At 52.9% G+C, this 21,979-nt stretch overlaps 3 protein-coding genes across 4 annotated transcripts in view; 1 reads left to right on the forward strand and 2 right to left on the reverse strand.

Moving 5' to 3' along the window:
- The window catches only part of NUP62 (nucleoporin 62), a 24,079-nt gene extending 17,295 nt beyond the window's left edge, over positions 1-6,784 (reverse strand). The window contains exon 1 of the mRNA XM_021094769.1: positions 6,664-6,784. The gene's annotated coding sequence lies outside the window, so the exon portion shown is untranslated. The remainder of the gene's footprint in view (positions 1-6,663) is intronic.
- Positions 1-6,919, reverse strand: part of IL4I1 (interleukin 4 induced 1) — a 39,440-nt gene extending 32,521 nt beyond the window's left edge. The window contains exon 1 of the mRNA XM_003481897.4: positions 6,664-6,919. The gene's annotated coding sequence lies outside the window, so the exon portion shown is untranslated. The remainder of the gene's footprint in view (positions 1-6,663) is intronic.
- Positions 6,146-11,221, forward strand: ATF5 (activating transcription factor 5). Of its 2 annotated transcripts, XM_021094768.1 has the most exons (4): positions 6,146-6,233; positions 6,576-6,738; positions 8,086-8,382; positions 9,932-11,221. In XM_021094768.1, exons 3-4 carry the CDS (start codon positions 8,205-8,207, stop codon positions 10,600-10,602), a joined length of 849 nt encoding a protein of 282 aa, XP_020950427.1. In that variant the 5' UTR covers positions 6,146-6,233; positions 6,576-6,738; positions 8,086-8,204; the 3' UTR covers positions 10,603-11,221. The 2 variants fall into 2 exon arrangements, with proteins under 2 accessions (XP_020950427.1, XP_013854133.1); XM_013998679.2 differs by lacking the exon at positions 6,146-6,233 and having other exon boundaries at positions 6,460-6,738.

Here is a 21,979-nt window from a genome sequence, read left to right on the forward strand (position 1 = left end):
CCTCTTCTGCTATTTCCTGTGCTCTACTGATGCAGCCCACAGGGGCACGGTGTCCCGCCGAAGGCCACACAATGGTAAGCGATGGTGTCCCGAGCTCCCGGACACTATGTTGCCAACCACCTTCAGCCTGTCCAGTCCTTCTGTAGCCAGCGCTGAGGGCATGGGAGAGAGGGGAATCCCAGGGGTGGCGCCAGCCTTCACCTCCCAGACAAGGAGACGTGGCTCCAAGAAGGGTGGGGTGCTAGGATGGATAATGGCTCCCAAACACGCCCCCACCCTCGCCCTCAGAAGCCATGATCACGCTACCCCACGAGGCAGAAGGGGCTCTGCGGATGTGATGAAATCAAGGATCTTCAGACGGAGAGCTCCACTGGGCTATCTGGGTGTGCCCTACAGCGATCACAAGGGTCTTTCTAAGAGGGAGGGAAAGGTCAAGGGAGGAAACAGGACATGTGAGGATGGAAGCAGAGGCAGAAATGATTCGAGGAAGGGGCCCCTAGCCAAGGAATGCAGGCAGCCTCCAGAAACTGGAAAAGGCGAAGACACAGATTCTCCACTAGAGCCTCTAGAAGGACCCCTTTGAGATTTCTGTCTCCAGTAGAGGGAGTAAATGTGTGTCGTTTCAAGCCACTAAGTTTGTGGCAAGTTGTTACAGCGGCCACAGGAAACGAGTAGAGAAGCTGAGCATGGAGGGCGCTGGAGTGGGTGGGGCCTGAGCAGCCTCTGAGAGCGGGGGCTGCTTCTGCTGAGGGACATGTAGCAGGAGCGAGGGCAGGAAAAGGGCTCTGGAGGACTCTGAGCCACAGGCCACGTGGCTGACCTGTGCTCTGTGTGCCTGGCCCCTGCACTGCCCTTTCCCCAAACGAACTGGCCTTGGCCTTCCCGCCCTTGTTTGCCAAGACACCCACTCCCAACCCCTGCCCTCCAGGCCTTCATGACCTAGAAACTTGCCCTAGTGCCTCTTCAGGGCCCACAGTATTGAATTCCCCAGTTTCAGTGCTGGAACAATTCATTTAAAAGGGAACTGGGGCGTTCCTGTTGTGGCACAGAGGAAACGAAGCCAACTAGGAACCATGAGGTTGCGGGTTCGGTCCCTCCTCAGTGGGTTAAGGATCTAGTGTTGCTGTGAGCTGTGGTGTAGGTTGCAGATGTGGCTCAGATCTGGCGTTGCTGTGGCTGTGGCATAGGCCGGCGGCTACAGCTCTGATTCGACCTCTAGCAAAAAAAAAAAAAAAAAAAAAAAAGGGAACCTGAGTTGCCATCATGCCTCAGTGGCTAACGAACCTAACTAGCATTCATGAGGACAGCAGTTTGATCCTTGGCCTCACTCAGTGGGTTGAGGATCTGGCGTTGCTGTAAGCTGTGGTGTGGGTCGCAGACGTGGCTTGGATCCTGAGTTGCTGTGGCTCTGGCATAGGCTGGGGGCTACAGCTCTGATTGGACTCCTAGCCCTGGGACCCTTCATATGATGTGGGAGTGCCCCCCCCAAAAAAGAAGAAAGAAAAAATAAAAGTGAATTGATGCCCACAGGGCTGGGGGGACCAATTCTTGGGAATAAGGGAAGTTCTGACTTCTCCGTTAATTGCTCAGGGAAACTGACGTATGCAGACATCTGCCTACGCTGTGAAAGCAGAACACGGTAGAGAGGGAATAGGAAGAGAAACAAACATGCTGACCATGAGCTCCGAGTAGTGCTGGGCTTTCCCTACATCACCTCACGTAATTCTCCTAATACCTAAGCCTTAGAGAGAAATCATTATTGCTCGTAATTAACCTAGGAACTTTACATACATTTACCTATTTCATCTGCACAATAACCCCAATGAAGTGAGTCATCTTATCTTCAATTTATGGACGAGCAAACAGAGTCACAGAAACCACTTGCCAAAGGTCACAGAAGTGGTGCTGTTGGGATGTGAAGCTAGCAGGCTGGCTCTGGAGTCCACGCTCTGAGCCACTTTTCAGAAGGCAGTGGTCCAGGCAGAGTAAGGGCCAAGACCAGGTGGTGTGAGCTCAGGGCTGGAACCTGAATCCATCTGACGGAATCCTGGTGTCCCTCTCATCATGCCAGGCTGTCACCTTGGCAGGGAAGCCAGGAAAGGGTTCTGCAGTAGTGCAGGTGAGGACGGCCTCCTCTGGGCAGGGGCAGGTCACAATCAATAGAATTTGGCAATTGTGAACCACAGCAAACCTGGAGTGAAGGTCCAGGCGTGGTGGCCTCCAGGCAGGCTATGTCCTGAGCTGGGGGTCAGGGACCCCACACATCTGAGAGGAGACAGGCTCCCTCCGGGGCCTGCAGGGCGGTGGCAGCTGTACCGTGGAGGCCCGGGCTGTAAGCAGCAGTGTGACTGGACACAGGTCCTCTCACCTCTCAAGGCCTCAGTCTTGCCTGCTGCCAGACAAGCAGGTCAGCCTCTGTGAGCTGAGCCCATTCTTGGCATCGGGCCTGATTCTCAGGGTCCTGCACAGGGAGCTCTCCTTCCCCCCTCCCTGGCCCCCTCCCCTGCTCTGCTGGGGCCTCTGCCAGATCCTCAGCTCCAGGGCTCCAGTTGCCAGGTGTGCAGGGGGGCCCCCAGGGAATCCCCCCACTCCCCCTCCCCATCAAAGAGCCAGGGTGATGCAACCTGCCTGCAATAACCGCCTCACTCCCCAACCTAGCTCCTCCGCACTGAAAAAGAGTCCCCAGCAGCTCCACCCATGCTCCCAGCCCCAGCTGAGGAGTTGGAGGGCCTGGGGTACTGGACCCTTGGAGGTGTCTGGGAAGTAGGGGTGGGGGAGGCATCTGAGTCCTGGAGGGGCCATGGATCCAGATCAGGGCCAGGCATGGGGAGAGGGCTCAGGGCGCCAAGACCCGGGCTTACCGGCACCACTGACGACCCACTGCCCATAAACTCGAATATGCTGGGGAACTAAGTGCCCGCTGGCACCCGCTCAGCAGAAGGGACTCAGGCTGCTTGGGTAGGGCAGTTGGCATCAGGACTTAACTCTGTGGGAGCCAGCAGCTGGAGCGAGAGAAAGGCACAAGGGGCCGGGAGCAGGGACCAGGGGCTTCTCAGTCAGCATACACCACAAGCAACTGGCAACATGACTCCCATACCCAGTTAAGTTCGTCTGCAGTTGTTAAAAAGCATTCTACCTGGCCGTCCTCAAAACCCCATAATCTCCACCTACGAGCAAAACCAAATGGAGAGACAGTCCGTAGAGCACCCAACCCATACTCTTCAAGACCATCGAGATCCTGAGACAAGGCAAGTCTGAAAAAGCCTCCGCAGACAGACCAGAGGCAGCCAAGGAGACGCGACCACTAAGTGTAACGTGGCATCCTGGGGGGATCCTGGAACAGAGGAGGGGCGTTGGGGAACAAGTGGCCAAATCCGAGGACCAGGTGGAGTTGAGGCGATAGAAAGGGGCTGATGTTGACTCCAGTGTTGTGACAAGTGCGCCATGGCAATGTAAAGGCACCGACTTCTACTCCTCTGCACGGCCTTCACAGCTTTTCTATAAATCTACAATTATTCCAAAATAAAAAGTTTATTCAAAGAAAAATACTCTGCCTAGTCCACCCGTCATGACCTAGAAGGTCTTTTCAAGAGAAGAGTGGGGGGACTGTGCCCCCTCGTTGCCAACAGCCTGCCCAAGAGTCGACCCTAATCCTACCTGCTATGGCTCAAGTACCTACACTGAGGAGGGCAAGGAGAAGGAGGTCCTTACTTCTCACTTAAAAGGCCTTTGAAAGCACTACGGCTTAGCAATGGAGAAAACATATCCACCTCCGTAACAACAGAAACCGCTTATGTAGCACCTGATGTGTGCCAGGAACTAGGCTATGAGCAGGTGGCCTGGATTTACTCATTTAAATATCAGACAACACTAAGAAGGAGGCACTACGGACAGCCACTTACATCTGTATGTTTCTAGTCACTAAACTCCTGGCACTTTCTGTATGTTTCTAGTCACTAAACTCCTGGCACTTTCTAGTCACTTTTATCCTGGCACTATTTTTTTTTTTTTTTTTGGTTGCGCCCACAAAACTTCCCGACCAGGGACCAAACCCTCACCAAGTAATAACCAGAGCCACAGAGGTAACACCAGATCCCCAACCTGCTAGGCCACCAGAGGACTTCTGTTCTGGCACTATTAATGGAAACCGAGGCACAGCGAAACTGCCAGGAAGCTAATAAGTGGGGTATAGTCAGGGTGTGAATCCAACAACTTGCCTCCAGAGTCTGTGCTCTTAACTACTACTCCATGCCGCCTAGGTAATAATGTGGCCCCAAAGGACAAGTGCTCAAATACTGGCACAGTGGACAGGAAGTACTCTAAGGGAACGGGGTCAGATCCCAAAAAGGGCTTCCTGTAGGAAGAGCAGCCTGTACTGGGTATGTAATATATCAAATGATCAGTATAATTAACACTGCTGTATGTTACATATCAAAGTTATTAAGAGAATAAACCCAGAGTTCCCTTTGTGACTCAGTGGTTAACGAACCAGACTAGGATCCATGAAGATGCAGGTTCGATCCATGGCCCTGCTCAGTGGATTAAGGATCTGGTGTTGCTGTGAGCTGTGATGCAGGTCACAGATGTGGCTGGGATCCTGCATAGCTATGGCTGTGGCTGTGGCGTAGGCTGACAGCTGTAGCTCCATTTCAACCCCTAGCCTGGGAACTTCCATATGCCTCAGATGTGGCCCTAAAAAGCAAAAAAAAAAAAAAAAAAAAAAGAGAGAGAGAGAGAGAGAATAAACCCTTCCATATGTCATACCTTTGGCTCGGATCTGATTCCTGGCCTGTGAACTCATATGCCATGGAGTTGCCAAAGAAAAAAAGAAATATGTATTTTTTCTAAGTATCTATTTATTTACTTTTTTGGGTCTTTTTCGGGGCTGCACCTAAGGCATATGGAGGTTCCAGGCTAGGGGTCGAATCGGAGCTACAGGTGCCGGCTTACGCCACAGCAGCACCAGATCCAAGCCACATCTGCGACCTACACTACCGCTCATGGCAACGCTGGATCCTTATCCCAGTGAGCAAGACCAGGGATTGAACATGCATCCTCATGGATGCTAGTCAGATTCGTTTCCGCTGCACCACAATGGGAACTCCCTATTTCTATATCTTTAATTTCACATCTACAGGAAATGATAAATGTTCACTAAACTTATGGGTAATCAAATTGTTATACTGTACACCTTAAATTTATAAAGTTTAATTATATCTTGAGTAAAACTGGAAAAAAAAAAAGCACATGCACATGGAACAAAACAAAAGAGGCCCATGTATCATTCCAGGTAACTCAAGATCTGGGTCTCCCACCTTTGGATCTTGACTCAGTCTCATAACCACCACCAAAGTCCTGAAAAGTTGTACTCCAGGTGTAACGTCTAGATGTGGATGAATGGGGGAGGAGAGGGGCTTGCAGCAAAGACCCTCGTCTACGGGGTCTGGTGGAAGGCCCTGTGTAATGGGAGGGACTGGCCAGGAAGCCCCATCTCTTTCAGCAAATGGAACTACAGATCTCCCTAAGTCTGGCAAAGGTGGAAAACTGATCTGGGGGTGAGGGTGGGGTGCACGGAGGTAGAAAACCATTTGAAAGGACGTCTAGGTGAGGGGCAGGGACAGAAGAATGAACCAACGGGCCTGAAAGGCGTGCTAAGGATAAGGGCTAAGGGGAAGCCAGCAGGGGATGGACACGAGAGTCTGGGCAATGATGCCTTGCTCCCGGCAGCAGGATGGGGCTGAGCGTCCATCGTTTGAAATGGGGGAGGGCAGGGATGCTAGAGCGAAGGAGACACAAGAATGATCTATTAGCAGGTGTTGGATGGTCGAGTCTGGGGCTCTGGCCAGGGGAGTTGGAAGGGGTGAGACTGGTCCCCAGAGGTCCTTGTTATGGATAATAAAAGCGGTTGGACCAGGCATGAAGGAGGGCTGGTTTCACAGACACCGACTGCACGGATTTTCACAAACGACCCCACTAGGAAGAGGTGATTATTCTCATTTTACAGGTAGTTCCCTATCTACGAGGCTAGAGAATTTAAATTATTTGCCCAAGGCCACCCGCGCCCGTCTGCGATTTGAATGGAGCGCGGTCTGTGACTCAAACCAGATCCTAAGCCACAACAAGGGTTCTCAGAGTGCCGTGGCAGTTGAAGAGATCAGCACGTGGCTGGCCGGAAATTCGTGAAGCAAGAGAAAGGAAAGGAGAAATGAACTCGTGCAGGGATCGGGGAAGAGGTGAGGCTGAACCACCAGAATGAGAGGGAACAGAAAGCCGGACCCCGGATCAGAAGGAGAAAGGGGCCCCACCCGAGTGGGGGTGGTCCAGGGGGTCGGGAGCAAAGCAGGGCCAGATCCTCAGGTCAGAGGAAGGGGAGGGCTGAACGCCCTGGTCGGAAGTGGGGGACAGTCCCCGGGATCCCCGAGGGCTAGAGGCCAAGCCCGCCTCCCGGTTGGGGCAGCGCGGGGCGGGGCGCGGAAGGATCCGGGCACGCCGTGCTGCGCCGCCCCCGGTATATCTGTCCCCAGTCCCCCGGGCCGCCTCATTCCCCATCCTCAGATCACAATCTCTCCTCACAGTACCGCGACACCTCCTCCGCCCGCGTAGCTCCAGCCATGGCTCTGTAGCCGCGACCCCTCTGTGCCCCCGGCCAGTCGCCGTGCTCACCGCGCCTGCGCTCTCCGCTCCTGCCGTCTTTCTTCAGCTGAGGCCACCGCCGCCTCTTCTTTCCGCAGCCATGGAGTGAGTAACCGCTCGCTCGCCCCTCCCTCTCCAACCGTCTTTCCCGCCCTTTCCAAGCTCGCGGCCCTCACCACCGGGCTCGGGGGGGTGGGGAGACAAGAGTGAGGAATCACGGTCGCGCAGGCGCAGAAGAGACAAGACGCTCCGTTTGCGCGCTGCGGAGCATGCGCACTCAGCTGATGGGGGGAGGGTGCGTTCTTCCAGACAATGTTGGCGTTTAAAGACGACCACATGCGTTTGCGCCTGCGCACTAGCTCCCAGAGAGGGTGGGTTTCCCCCCTCCTCCCCGCTCTGATTGAGTCTGTCAATCAGCGATTGCTCAGATCCACCGGCGCTTGTATCTCGGAGCAAAGGGCTGACGAGCAGCAGCCGCACGTGCGCAGCACTGATCCCGAGGAGGGCGGAGCCTTGCGGGGGCAATAGGACAGCTCTGGGGCTGGAGCCTGCGCTTTGGCCCTCGGCGAGACAGCCGTGTACGGGGGTGGGGGGAGGGGGAGTCGGGAGCTGTTCTCATCCCGCCCCCCTCCACCCTCCGCCTCCCTCCAGTTTGCTCAGGCGTAAAAGCACGTCTTCCCTCCCTTTCTTTCAAGCAACTACGGGGGCGGGGGCGGGGGGAGAAGGCGGGGCTTAGAAACGACCAGTTAAGGGACGGGAGCTAGGATAAGAGACGTCGCGGAGGGTGGGGCGGGGGCGGGGTACCCTTTGGGAGAAGGGGCGTGGCTAAGCGCGCCGTGCGCTGAGGGGGTGGGGTTTATATTGAGAAAGAGGCGGGGCCTCTGGGAATCGTCGGGGAGGGTGGAGCTAATAAACCAGGGGGCAGGGCTTGGGGGGACGGGAGACCACTGCAAAATTCGAAGGGAAGAATGGGATTTGAATGGAGGATTTTGATGAAGGGGCGGGGCAGGGGGATTCCCCTGGGAACAGATTCACAGCAGGAATCTAGGGACAGGGTGGGGCCTAAAGGATATGTTTTAGGGCAAGAGGTGTGGCTGGAAGAAAATTCCCCTGGGATTGAGGTTTTTGTGTTTTTTTTTTTTTTTTTTTTCCATGAGAGATAGTATTATGGGGTGGGTGGGAGGGTCTTAAGGTAATTCCCCTGGGACACCATTATGTTTCAATATTGGAAGGATTGGGTCTAGGGAATTCTGAGGAAAAGTAAGTCGGGGCCTAAAGAAAATTCCCTTGGGAATGGGTGGGGTCCCCATTTGAGGAAAGAAAGGGCAGATGTAGAATTCCCAAAAGGTAAGGAATCCTGGGGACCTGAGGGGGTATCGCTTGGTTTCCCCATGGCCTTGGCCGTTGGCGAGGCTGGCCCCTAACCCACTCACTTTTGTCTCCCACTCGTAGGTCCTCCACTCTCGCCTTGGTGCCCGTCTTCGCCCAGCTGAGTAATCTCCAGAGCCTCCTGCCAGCTGTTGGTGCAGCCTCCTTCATTGCCATCTGTGCCCCGCACCCGAGCTGCAGCCATGTCACTCCTGGCGACCCTGGGGCTGGAGCTGGACAGGACCCTGCTCCCAGCTAGCGGGCTGGGCTGGCTCGTAGACTATGGGAAACTCCCCCTGGCCCCTGCCCCCCTGGGCCCCTATGAGGTCCTTGGGGGAGCCCTGGAGGGCGGGCTTCCAGGGGGGGGAGAGCCCCTGGCAGGTAAGGGTAGGCAAAGAATGGAGGTGGAGTCATGGAGTGAGCTGGGGTCAGGGGGCAGGGGAGAAGAAGAATTCATTCATTCGTGTATTTATTCCTTCAATAAATATTTCCTGAGCACCTATAATATGTCAGGCACTGTTAGGTGCTGGGGATACAGCTGGGAACAAGACCGACGTGGTGCCTACCCTTTTGGCGCTCACACTCTACTGGGGACAGACAAGAGACAAATGACGATGTGTGGGGATAAGCAGGAAACAGTAGCTGAGCTCAAAAGCGACAGCGAGGACTAGTTTACAGTGGGGAGCTGGGACACCCTTTCCAAGGCAGTAACATTTTGGCTGAGGCTTAAAAAATGGTACGGGAGTTCCCGTCGTGGCGCAGTGGTTAACGAATCCGACTAGGAACCATGAGGTTGCGGGTTCGATCCCTGCCCTTGCTCAGAGGGTTAACGATCCGGCGTTGCCGTGAGCTGTGGTGTAGGTTGCAGACGCGGCTCGGATCCCGCGTTGCTGTGGCTCTGGCGTAGGCCGGTGGCTACAGCTCCGATTCAACCCCTAGCCTGGGAACCTCCATATGCCGCGGGAGCGGCCCAAGAAATAGCAACAATAACAACAACAACAAAGACAAAAGACCAAAAAAAAAAAAAAAATGGTACGGAATGAGCCATGAAAAGACAGGGGGAGGAGTGCCCATTGTGGCGCAGTAGAAACGAATCCGACTAGGAACCATGAGGTTTCGGGTTTGATCACTGGCCTCGCAAAGTGGGTCAAGGATCTGGAGTTGCTGTGGCTGTGGTGTAGGCCAGTGGCTACAGCTCTGATCCGACCCCCAGCCTGGGAACCTCCATATGCTGCAGGTGCAGCCCTAAAAAGACGATAATAATTAAAGATGAAATCAGGTGTGTTTATGTGTGATCTAGTTTGCCATTTGAGAATGAACTAGAGGGAAAATCAAGAAACCGCAGGTGCAGAGTGAGGGTGTTGGAGGAGTTCCCTTCGTGGCTCAGCAGTTAACCTGCCTGTCTAGTATCCATGAGGATGCGGGTTCCATCCCTGGCCTCACTCAGTGAATTAAGGATCCGGCGTTGCTGTGAGCTATGGTGTAGGTTGCAGACACGACTTGGATCCTGCATTGCTGTGGCTGTGGTGTAGGCCGGTGGCTACAGCTCCAATTCGATCCCTACCCTGGGAACCTCCACATGCTGCAAGTGGGGCCCTAAAAAGCAAACCAAACAAACAAAAGGCTTGAAATGGTTGACTGTTTCGTTGAGTGGGTCGTGGTTGGTTGGCTTATTCATTGATTGCTTAGTTAATAGGTTGATTGGTCTGTGGATTAGCAGTTGGTTGACTCAGTTGATTGGCTGGTTAGCTGTTTGGTTGATGGGTTGGGTAGTTGGCTAGTCTCTTGGTTTATTCATTGGTTGGTTGACTGATTGACTGGTTGCTGGTTTTACCGAATGAATGGGGTGAATGAGGCGGACAGGGGTGAGACCTGGCTGGCTGAAGGACTGGGAACTCAAGGAACTTTCTGTCCCTCTCCAATCCTCCAGGTGACGGCTTCTCTGACTGGATGACCGAGCGGGTGGACTTTACAGCCCTTCTCCCTCTGGAGCCCCCCTTGCCCTCGGGTGCCCTCTCCGCAACTTCCCCACCTGCCCCCGACCTGGAAGCTATGGCCTCCCTCCTCAAGAAGGAGTTGGAACAGATGGAAGACTTCTTCCTCGATGCCCCACTGCTCCCACCAACCTCCCCACCGCCGCCACCGCCAGCACCAGCACCCTCCCTCCCTCTCCCCCTCCCCACCTTTGACCTCCCCCAGCCCCCTGCCCTGGACACCCTCGACTTGCTGGCCATCTATTGCCGCAGTGAGGCCGGGCCGGGGGACTCGGGCTTGGCGCCCCTGCCCGCCCCCCAGCAGCCCCCTCCTCCTCCTCCTCTGCCTCCGCCTCCAGCCTCTCGCCCGGCCCCCTACCCGAATCCTGCCACCCCCCGAGGGGACCGCAAGCAAAAGAAGAGAGACCAGAACAAGTCCGCAGCTCTGAGGTACCGCCAGCGGAAGCGTGCAGAGGGCGAGGCCCTGGAGGGCGAGTGCCAGGGGCTGGAGGCGCGGAACCGGGAGCTGAGGGAGAGGGCGGAGTCGGTGGAGCGGGAGATCCAGTATGTCAAGGATCTGCTCATCGAAGTGTACAAGGCGCGAAGCCAGAGGACCCGGCACAGCTAGGGCCTCCGGGCGGTAGGGGGCGCTGCTCGTCAGCTCCGGCTCCCTCCTCTTTCGGGGGCTGGGCTGGGAGGGCCTCTCCGTCATCCCCGGCTTCCCCCTCTCCCCAGGTACCCTGGCCGACCCCTCCTCCCTCTCCAGGATCGCACACTGTTTGGCCTTAGTCAGTACCTACCCCCTTCAAGTACCAGCTGGAGGACCTGAGGCCCCAGGGGAATGCAGGGAGCAGGGCAGAGCTTGCAAATCCGGTCTCAAGCCGGGAAGGGAAGCCAGGAAGCTCTGCAGAGGGGGCTCTGGAGACAAAGTCAGGGAGGGTTTTCAGAAACGTGCCCATAGAATATGAGCAAAACAAGCCGAGTGACCTTGGGGAACTACACTGGGGGGAGTGGAGCCAAAGGGTGGCCAAGCCGGCAGGGCAGGTGGAGGCGCGGGCCCTTGGGGCGGCGGGCAGGGCGGGGAATGGCCGTGATTGGTGATGGGGTGTTCATTTTAGCTCTGGGAGGACATCAGTGTTTTGTGCGGTGTTGGGGAAGGGGCTGCATCTAGGGGCGGGAGGGCAGGGGGGGGACTGATCCTTTTCGGGGGGTGGATTATGAGTGGAAATAAAATGAATTTCCTCGGGTTGCATGTCTTGTCTTTGAGAGGAGAGCTTGGGGGGACAGTCCTAGACCACAGACAAGGATAATAATAGAAAATACAATACTTGCAGTCAAGCTCAGGCACTTGGCACATGGCCCAGGTGAGACTGGCTGAACTGGTAAACTTCCGTTTGGGTTTGTTACATACTGAGAGAAAGAATAGCCAGAGGTACAGGCTCCCCATCGTCCTTGTCATCAAAAAGGGTGACAGTAAAACAAAAGGGTCTGGATAAGGTGGCCTCATTCTCTGACCTCCTGTCCTATCAAGCTACCTTGTCATCCCACTTCCCCATATCGCTTGCTCGCTCGCTCTCTTTTTTTTCTCTTTGGCCCCGTCAACACCTGGTCAGGGATCAAACCCATGCCACAGCTGCGACCCAAGCCACTACAGTGACACTCTAGAAGAAAAAACTCCTTTGGGAGTTCCCTGGTGCTCTCGAGGTTAGGAGTTGGCACTTTCATCATTGCGGCTTGGGTTTGATGGTCTGGGAACTGAGATCCCACATTACGCTGTGACCAAAAAAAGGAAGCAAAAGAAAAAAATCTTTGGAGTTCTCGTCATGGCGCAGTGGTTAACGAATCCGACTAGGAACCATGAGGTTGCGGGTTCGATCCCTGCCCTTGCTCAGTGGGTTAACGATCCGGCGTTGCCGTGAGCTGTGGTGTAGGTTGACGTGGCTCGGATCCCGCGTTGCTGTGGCTCTGGCGTAGGCCGGTGGCTACAGCTCCGATTCAACCCCTAGCCTGGGAACCTCCATATGCCGCGGGAGCGGCCCAAGAAATAGCAACAATAACAACAACAAAAAAAAAAGACAAAAGACAAAAGAAAAAATCTTTGCCCCAACGTTGCACAGTTGGTAAGTTTTATAATCTTTTTTTTTTTTTTTTTAGGGCCACACCCGCAGCATATGGAGGTTCCCAGACTAGAGGTCTAATCCAAGCTACACCTGCCAGGCTGCACCACAGCCACAGCAATGGCAGATCTGAGCGACATCTGCCACCTACACCCCAGCTCACGGCAGCACTGGATCCTTAACCCACTGAGCGAGGGCAGGGATCAAACCCGAAACCTCGTGGTTCCCAGTCGGATTCTTTTCCACCATGCCACGATGGGAACTCCAAACTTTATCACCTTTATCTGGCTATAGTACCTCCCCCGTTGTAATCAGCCCTCCTCTGCTTTGCAGTAGTCTTTTTTTTCTCTCTGTTTTTTTGTTTGTTTGTTTTGTCTTTTTAGGGCCGTACCCATAGCACAAGGAGGTTTCTAGGCTAGGGGTCGAACTGGAGCTGGAGCTGTCAGAATCCCAGCAACGCGGGGTCTCAGTCGCGTCTGCAACCTACACCACAGCTCACAGTATTAACGCCAGATCCCTAACCCACTGAGGGAGGGCAGGGATCGAACCTGCATCCTCATGGATGCTAGTCGGGTTCGTTAACCCCTGAGCCACAACGGGAATTCGTGCAGTAATCTTTTAGAAGAAAGTCTCTATGCTGAATCTGAGTTTGTTTCCATTGGTGTGAAATTCATATAACATGTAATTAACCATGTTAGAACAAATCCTTCTAGTACAAACAGTGTTGCCCAAACCACCACCTCTGTCTAGTTCCAAAACGTCTCCCTCACCCCAAAAGAACATAACCCCGTGCCCTTTCAGCAGTTACCCCCCCCCCAGTTTATTTCTATTTGACACTTGCAATTCCCTGAACCGGGGGAATGAGTTTAATTCTTTTTCACGCTTGATGGTTTAGCCTCCGGGGTCTGTAGTAGGTTGAATAGTGACACCCCCCCCCATAAATCCATGTCTTACTCCCCAGAACCTATGAACACGACCTTATTTGGGGGAAAAAAAATGCAGATTTGGGTTCTAAAGGCAGTGAAAAATGTTCTAATCAGAGACAGAGGGAAAAGAGACACAATGAGACACAGAGAGGGAGGTGTTGGCCAAGGGAAGATGGAGGCAGAGGGAGTTGCCTGGTGGCTTAGCAGGTTAAGGACCTGGCATCACTGCCGTGGGGCGGGTTCAGTCCCTGGCCTGGGAACTTCCACATACAGTGGGTGTGGCCAAAGAAATAAAGGAAGGTGGATGTAGAGATTGGAGCAGCCACAAGCCAGGGGGTGCCCGTGGCCTCCAGAAGCTGGAAGAGGCAAGGAAGGATACCCCCATAGAGCCTTCAAAATCCAGCCCACTTTTCTTTTTTAGCCCCGGTGGCAGCATGTGGAAGTTCCTGAGCAGGGAAAAAATCCCAGCCAGAGCTGTGACCTATGCCACGGCCTCGGCAACACCAGATCCTTAACCCACTGGGCAGAGGCCAGGGATCAAACCTGCGCCCCCACAGAGACAAGGCAGATCATTAATGCACTGAACCACAGCAGAAACCCCAGGGTCATCTTTTAGATGCTCCACTTGGGGAGCCCTTTTACTTTATTAGCCTTCATCTCTTGGTGCTGAACAGAGCAAGATTTTAAAAAAGAGAGAGTTCCCATCATGGCTCAGCGGTTAACTAATCTGACTACATCCATGAGTTGAGAGGTTCAACCCATGGCCTTGCTCAGTGGGTTAAGGATCCGGCGCTGCCGTGAGCTGTGGTGTCGGTCGCAGACGCAGCTCAAATCCCACATTGCTGTGGCTGTGGTGTAGGCTGGCAGCTGCAGCTCTGATTCGATCCTTAGCCTGGGAACCTCCATATGCTGCGTGTGTGGCCCTAAAAAGCAAAGAAAAAAAAAAAAAAGAAAAATACATCTTTGAGAAGCCATGGCCACGGCCCAGGCTTACTGTGAATATTCACCCTGGGTGCTCATAGTTGGGGGGACAGGGACCCTCAGAGGTTGAACTTGGTTTGAAGCATCCCTGACTGGTATTGCTGCTTGGCGGAAGTACCTGCAAATGTCAAAGCCCAAGTTCAAGTTCTCCTGGAGTAGCCGACGCCTTCAGTCCTGTTGCTCAGAAAGTGATTTCTATATTTCAGCTGTCACCTTTCCATGTATTTAAATGGGATGGCTTGTTTGAACAATCTAGAAGAGACACAGACTCTAGCGCCAGCTCTGATTCATTGTGCTTCCTATGAAGCCTTGGAGTTGTAAGCCCAAGCTCTGGAATGTCGATAATTTACATTGTACATGACAAGAAAACCACAGGCCAGGCAGCTCAATCTTATCAGCAGGCAGGGAAAGGGGACTAAATTAAACTTGCCTCAATAATAGTGAAATTAGGAGTTCCCTGGTGGCACAGCCAGTTAAGGATTTGGCATTGTCACTGCTGTGGCTCAGGTTGGTGCTTCAACCCCTGGCTCAGGAACTTCCACATGCTGCAGGTGCGACCAGAAAGAAAAAAAAATAAAAAAATTAGGAGAATTTAGTGCTTTTTCTCCTCAAGAAATAAAGCAGAATCTGGTACCACACATCTGAGCTGTGTGCCCTTGAACAGGTGTCTTTGCTTCTCTGAGCCCAGGTTCCTTATCTTTTTCTTTCTATCTTTTTGTTTGTTTTGCTGCACCCACAGCATACGGAAGTTTCTGGGCCAGGGACTGAATCCCAGCTGCAGCTGCGATCTACACCACAGCTATCACAGCCACAGCAGTGCCAGGTCCTTAACCCACTGTGCCACAGCGGGAACTCCCCATGTTCCTTATCTTGAAGTCAGGATGGCAAGGCTGGACCAGAGGCAGCACACACATGGAGAAAAATTATTTTGGAGGGAGTTGGACCTGGGTGTTTTGTCCATCATAATCTTTCTTTATGAGCTGAAGAAAAGTGAGGCAGCTGGGCATCCATAGAGTCAGGAATCAATTTAGAGGATTTTTGACCAGCGGTTAAAGATATGAATAGGATAGAACAGCATACAAAATACCATGTATTACAGAATAGTATTTCATGAAACTATGTTGATGTGAAATGATTTTTTTTTTTTTTTTTTTTTTTTGTCTTTTTGCCTTTTCTAGGGCCGCATTATATGGAGGTTCCCAGGCTAGGGGTCTTATTGGAGCCGTAGCCTCCGGCCTACGCCACAGCCACAGCAACTCGGGTTCCGATCCGCGTCTGCAACCTACACCACAACTCACAGCAGCGCTGGATCCTTAACCCACTGAGCCAGGCCGGTGATCAAACCCTCAACCTCAGGGTTCCTAGTCGGATTCGTTAACCACTGAGCCACAACGGGAACTCCGCGAAATGATTTCTTACTTTGCATAATGATCAGAAAAGTTTGGAAGCCACTGGCCGAGGGCACCCATCTTTGTACCTGTCCACTAATACACCCAATACCAACTCCCCTTCAGATGAGGGTTCCAACTCGTCCAAAGCAAACACTTCCGGCCTCCCGGCGGCTCTGTCTTAGCAGGATATCGCCACCAGGTGGCGCCCGTGCCCCGTCGTGAGTTGGTTCTACTCTGTCCTAAACTCATTCCACAATGTCCGTGACATGCCTCTGTGCGCCAGACGGAGTCCCTGCTCCCAGAACTCACATCCCAGTGGGGGAGAACCGACAAGATCCCGAACTCATGAGCCCCCGCCAGTACAGGGAGGCCTCCCTGCCTAGTCTGTTGCACAACAACCGGGTGCGGGGGGATGGGGGGGCGGGTATCCTGCAGCTGTAGACCTTGGGCAGATGTGCCTCAGTTTCCTCTGCCCTAAAATGGGACTCATAGCACCTACTTCAGAGGGTTATCGTGAGCCCTAAATGCGTTAATATTTGAAAAGCACATTGAGGGGCCTGGTATGTTTGTTAAACCAATTACCAAAAATTCCTGTTTGACAGAGAACACTGAGGAGCAGGGTAGGGGAGTGAATGACCAAAGCCCTATTTTTCTCCCCCTAGAAAGATCTCTAAGTTGAGTCCAGTGATCCTGATTCCCAGCCCAGGGGCTTGAGAACCCGACTGGTATCCATGAGGATGCCAAAACCAGCCAAATATCCATCAGAGCCCAGGGCCCAAGTTGACAACAGTCAGTATGGAAGCCACAGCTGAGACCAGCATGAGGCCCTGTCTCTGGGATCAGTGGAATAGCCAGATGAGGAAATAAAGCATTTTCTTACAATGAAATACACCCAGGAGTTCCCATCGTAGCTCAGTGGTTAACGATTCTGACTAGGAACCATGAGGTTGTGGGTTCGGTTCGATCCCTGGCCTTGCTCAGTGGGTTAAGGATCTGGTGTTACCGTGAGCTGTGGTGTAGGTCGCAGATGCGACTCGGATCCTGCGTTGCCGTATCTGTGGTGTAGGCTGGTGGCTCCAGCTCTGATTAGACCGGTAGCCCAGGAACTTCCATATGCCAAAAAAAACAAAAAAAATCTGAATCACGTTGCTGTATACCTAAAACTAACACAATGTCATAAACTATACTGCAATAAAAAAATACATGAAAGGATTTGAATGGTCCTAAAGTGGCCTTTGGCGCATTCGCATTGTTGCATAACCATCAACACCATCTAGTTCTAGGAGTTCCCGTCGTGGCGTAGTGGTTAACAAATCCCACTAGGAACCATGAGGTTGCGGGTTTGATCCCTGGCCTCGCTCAGTGGGTTAAGGATCTGGCGTTGCCGTGAGCTGTGGTGTGGGTTGCAGATGCAGCTTGGATCCCGCATTGCTGTGGCTCTGGCGTAGGCCGGTGGCTACAGCTCCTATTCGATCCCTAGCCTGGGAACCTCCATATGCCCCGGGAGCGGCCCTAGAAAAGGCAAAAAGACAAAAACAAAAACACTGTCTAGTTCCAGAACTTGTTCATCCCTCCCCCCAGCCCCAAATAGGAACCCTGGACCCATTAAGCAATCACTCACCAAACCCTTCTGCCCCCAGGTCCCAGAAAACATTTCCATCCCTATGAATTAGCCAAATCTGAATAATTCCCATAAACAGAATCATGGAATACGCATGTGCAAGAACAGAGCTCTCACAGACAGCACGGGCTCATCTCTGGATCCTGCAAAAGTTCATGTCCACGGCAAAAAGGACTTTGGCCATGTGAGCAAATTAAGTATTTTGAGACGGGGCAGAGATCTTGCATTACAGGTGGGGGCCCTCAATGTCACCACAAACCTTCTATTTTCTTTGTTGTTGTTGTTTTTGGGGCCGCACCCAGGCATATGGAGGGTCAAATCAGAGCTGCAGCTACCGGCTTACACCACAGCCACAACACCTCGGGATCCGAGCTGCGCCTGCGAGCCTGCGATCTACACCACAGCTCCTGGAGCACTGGATCCATAACCCACTGAGTGAGGACAGGGATTGAACCCACTTCCTCAAGGATGCCAGTCGGGTTCATTCCTCCGAGCCATGAGAGCAACTCCATCTTTTTTTTTTACTTCTTTTTTCTTTTTGCCACGCCAGAGGCATGTGGAAGTTCCTGGGGCAGGGATCGAACCTACTCCACAGCAGTGACCCAAGCCAGAGCTGTGACAACTCAGAATAGGATCCTTATTCCGCTGTACAACCAGGAAACTTAAGCATTCCTACAAGAGGGAGGTAGTGGGAGCTTTGAACACAGAGGAAAAGGCCATGTGATAAAAGAGCAGAGTCAGACGGAGAAGACGCCACTCCACTGGCGTTGCAGTGGGCGCAGCGGCCAGAAGCCAGGGGATGGATTTTCCCTTAGGGCCTCTCCAGGGATCAGGGCATCAAGGGCAGTTTCGGGGCTTAACACAGTGGGGTCCTCTTACAGTTCTGGAGTCCAGAAGTCCACCCGGAGTCTCAAGGCGATAAAAACCAGGGTTTCCACGCGATTGCTTTCTTCTGGGGGATCCAGAGGCGAAGGTCCGTCTTGTTTCTTGCGAGTCCGCGTGGCGGCATCGCTACCACCTCTTCTATATCGTTGATCCTTTCCTGCTTCCCCGGGCCCGAGCGCCCCCTGCCGCTCTTAATAGACTTGGGATGACTCCAAGGGTCCACCTGGAAAACCTCTCCCTCCCAAGACCTTCAGTGATTTCCCCTACAAAGTCCTTTTGCCCTGCAAGGGAACGTGGGCACAGGTTCCAGGGATTAAGATGCAGGACCGGAGTTCCTGTCGTACCCATTGGAAACGAATCTGACTAGCATCCATGAGGACACAGGTTCGATCCCTGGCCTCCCTCAGTGGGTTAAGGATCTGGCATGGCCGTGAGCTGTGGTGTAGGTCGCAGACGCAGCTCGGATCTGGCGTGGCTGTGGTGTAGGCCGGCAGCTGCAGCTCTGATTCGACCCCCTAGCCTGGGAACCTCCATATGCCAAGGGTGCGGCCCTTAAAAAAAAAAAAAAAAAAAAGGCAGGACTGCGCTGTGGGCCATTATTCAGCCCATCACCTACTCCGTCTTCCTGAATCCTCCGTCTGGACTGTGGCATTTTCTCGGATCCTGTGGGAGGAGAGAGAGAAAGGCCCCTTCTGTCTCTCCCCATGCGATGTCACATCCCTGCAGCCCCGGAGGTCCCGCCCCTGCTCTGGTGTGAGCCCCTCCCCATCCTCAGCCCCCCTCCCCCCTGGAGCACAGCCCAGATGTTGGGATAAGCCTGGGGGAGCTGGAAGCCGTCTGCTGACTTCAAGTCTGGTGGGGCCTGGCCCTGCCCGAAGCAGCTCTGGGACGCTGGGGTTCCAGAGGTGGTGGTGGTGGGGGGAGTTGGGGGCGGGGCAGCTGAGGATGCGCCTTTCCTGGGTCCAGCTCAGCCTGACAGGTGACACCAAGCCTAGAGAAACCTGCTTTTTTTTTTTCTGGCTGTGCACCAACACCCCCCCCCCAACTCGGAAGTGCCTGGGCCAGGGATCGAACCTGCACCACAGCAGCCACCCAAACTGCTGCAGTGACACTGGCCATCCTTAACCTGCTGCCCTGCAAGAGAACTCCCAGAGAAACCTGTTTTAGGCCTGGAATGAGCTTCATTGTGCAGAATGAATGGGGGGTGTGCAGCCACTTCTGGGAATCCTACAGCAGAGGAAATAAGTTGGGCGGCATCACTTAATATTTGCATTCCTGGAGTTCCCGTTGTGGCTCAGTGGTTAACAATCCAACTAGGAACCACGAGGTTGTGGGTTCGATTCCTGGTCTTGCTCAGTGGGTTAAGGATCTGGCGTTGCTGTGAGCTGTGGTGTAGGTCGCAGACGTGGCTCAGATCCCACATTGCTGTGGCTCTGGTGAAGGCCGGCGGCTGTGGCTCAGATTCAGACTCTAGGCTGGTGACTTCCATATGCTGTAGGTGCGGCCCTAAAAAAAAAATAATAATTTTTTTAGCCATACCCATGGTATTTGGAAATTCCCAGGCCAGGGATGGAACCCAAGCTATAGCAGCGACCCGACACAGCAATGACAATGCTGAGTCTTTAACCCCTAGGCCACCAGAGAACTCCAAGAAATAAATATTAATTTGTACAACTAGAAATCTCATAAAAACGGGACCTAAGACATAAATCCAGAGAAAAGTGTAATTCGAAAAAATACATGCACCCAATGCTCATAGTAGCACTATTTATAATAGCCAAAACATGGAAGCAGGAGCTTCTGTTGTGGCTCAGTGGTTAACAAATCCAAATAGGAACCATGAGGTTGGGGGGTCGATCCTTGGCCTTTCTCACTGGGTTAAGGATCCAGAGCTGCCATGAACTGTGGTGTAGGTCGCAGATGTGGCTCAGATCTGGCATTGCTGTGGCTGCGGTGCAGGGCGGCAGCTGTAGCTTGGATTAAACCCCTAGCCTGGGAACCTCCATATGCTGCAGGCGTAGCCCTAAAAAGACAAAGAGACAAACAAACAAACAAACAAACAAACAAACAAACAAAACAACCAACCAAACAAACGTGGAAGCAACCTAAATGTCCACGGACAGATGAATGGATAAAGAAGACGTGGTTCATATATACAATGGACAATTACTCAGGTATAAAAAAGAATGAAAGACAAAGCAAAACGAACAAAAATTCTCTTGTGGTACAGCAGGTGAAGTGTCCGGCATTGTCACTGAAGCAGCTGGGGTCATTGCTGTAGCAAGGGTTTGATCCCTGACCCAGGGAACTTCTGCATGCTGTGGGCATGGCCAAAAACCAAACCAAGACCAAACCCAAACCAAACATACAAAAAATTAAATAATGCCATTGGCAGCGACAGGGATGGACCTGGAAGTTATCGTATTAAGTGAAGTAGGTCTGGCAGAGAAAGACAAATATCATAAGGTATCACTTCTATGTGGAATCTAAAAAAAAAAAAAGTGATATCAGTGAACTTATTTACAAAACAGAAATAGACTCACAGGAGTTCCCGCTGTGGCACAGTGGATTAGGAATCTGACTGCAGTGGCTCGGGTCACTGTGGAGCTGCAGATTTGCTCCCCGGCTGGGTGCAGTGGGTTAAAGGATCCGGAAGCTACAGGCGCAGGTTGCAGCTGTGGCTCAGATTCAGATTCAATCCCTGGACTGGGAACTTGCATGTGCCGTGGGTGCCGCCACAAAACAAAACCAACCAACCAAACAAAACAGAATTTGGGCTTGGAGTAGTAAATGATGGGGGAACAAGGATTGTTTATACTGGCTTCTGGCCTGAGTGCCCTGTACCTGGTGACAAGGGTGTCCTCCCTCCAGATGCAGGGAGAGTCCCTTTCATATGAGACTTTTTTTTTTTTTTTTTTTTTTTTTTTTTGCTTTTTAGGGCTGCATTGCAGCATATGGAAGTTCCCAGGCTGGGGGTCGAATCAGAGCTTCCGCTGTTGGCCACAGCCACAGCCACAGCCACAGCCACAGCAGATTGGAGCTGCGTCTGCGCCCTACACCACAGCTCACGGCAATGCCAGATCCTTAACCCACTGAGCAAGCCCAGGGATCCAATCTGCAACCTCATGGTTCCTAGTCGGGTTCGTTTCCACTGCGCCACAATGGGAACTCCCCACATGAGAGATTTACTCCAGCTTTCAGGTCAGGGAGACAGAAAGGAGGGTCAGGTGTCATTCTTGCATTGGCTGTTTGTTTCTTTTCTTTTTTCTTTTTTTTTGTGTTTTCTAGGGCTGCACCTGCGGCATATGGAGGTTCCCAGGCGAGGGGTGGAATCGGAACTGTAGCCGCTGGCCTACGCCGGAGCCACAGCAACGCAGGATCTGAGCCACGTCTGCGACCCACACCACAACTCATGGCAATGCCAGATCCTTAACCCACCAGGCGAGGCCAGGGATGGAACCTGCAACCTCATGGTTCCTAGTCAGATTCGTTAACCACTGAGCCACGATGGGAACTCCTGGCTGTTTGTTTCCTAAGTAACTACAATGCAAAATAATCCTTTAAGGCACATTTTGAGGTGGTCTGCCCTGGGCCCCACTGTACACTCACACACCACACACACACACACACACACACACACACACACACACATTGTGACTTCTGGGGTAGAATCCCCATCCTACTATTTCGTTGTGCAGGGGAAGGGTGGACCTGCATTCAGGCAACTGGACCTAGTTCTCAGGCCAAGGAGACCCGGAGGCCATGACCTCTCCCACAGGAAAGAAAAGAAGAGGGTTTGGGGTGGCTTCTTGGTCCTTCGCACACTCTAAGCATCCATACTATGTGGTCCTGGGTCCCTGGAATCCTGCCAGTGGCCAAATCCCCACCCCCATTCTTCCTGGCCATCTGTCGTAAAAGCAATGAATCATTCACTTGCTTTAAAAGTAGGGACGTTTTTAGGGACCTGTTTTGCAAATTTGTAGAACTTGGAAAACTGACTCAAACCAGAACAATGCAGAGTGACTGAGGAGTTCCCATCGTGGCTCAGTGGTTGACGAGTCCGACTAAGAACCATGAGGTTGTG

Source organism: Sus scrofa, chromosome 6 (genome assembly GCF_000003025.6).
Source record: "Sus scrofa isolate TJ Tabasco breed Duroc chromosome 6, Sscrofa11.1, whole genome shotgun sequence".
In the NCBI taxonomy this organism is placed as follows: Eukaryota; Metazoa; Chordata; class Mammalia; order Artiodactyla; family Suidae; genus Sus; species Sus scrofa.

Bases quoted from the DNA above. Each gene is read 5' to 3' on its own strand.
- ATF5 (XM_021094768.1), top strand. From the start codon at position 8,205: ATGTCACTCCTGGCGACCCTGGGGCTGGAGCTGGACAGGACCCTGCTC. The intron at 8,383-9,931 runs GTAAGGGTAGGC...CCAATCCTCCAG, and splicing joins GGGGGGAGAGCCCCTGGCAG to GTGACGGCTTCTCTGACTGG.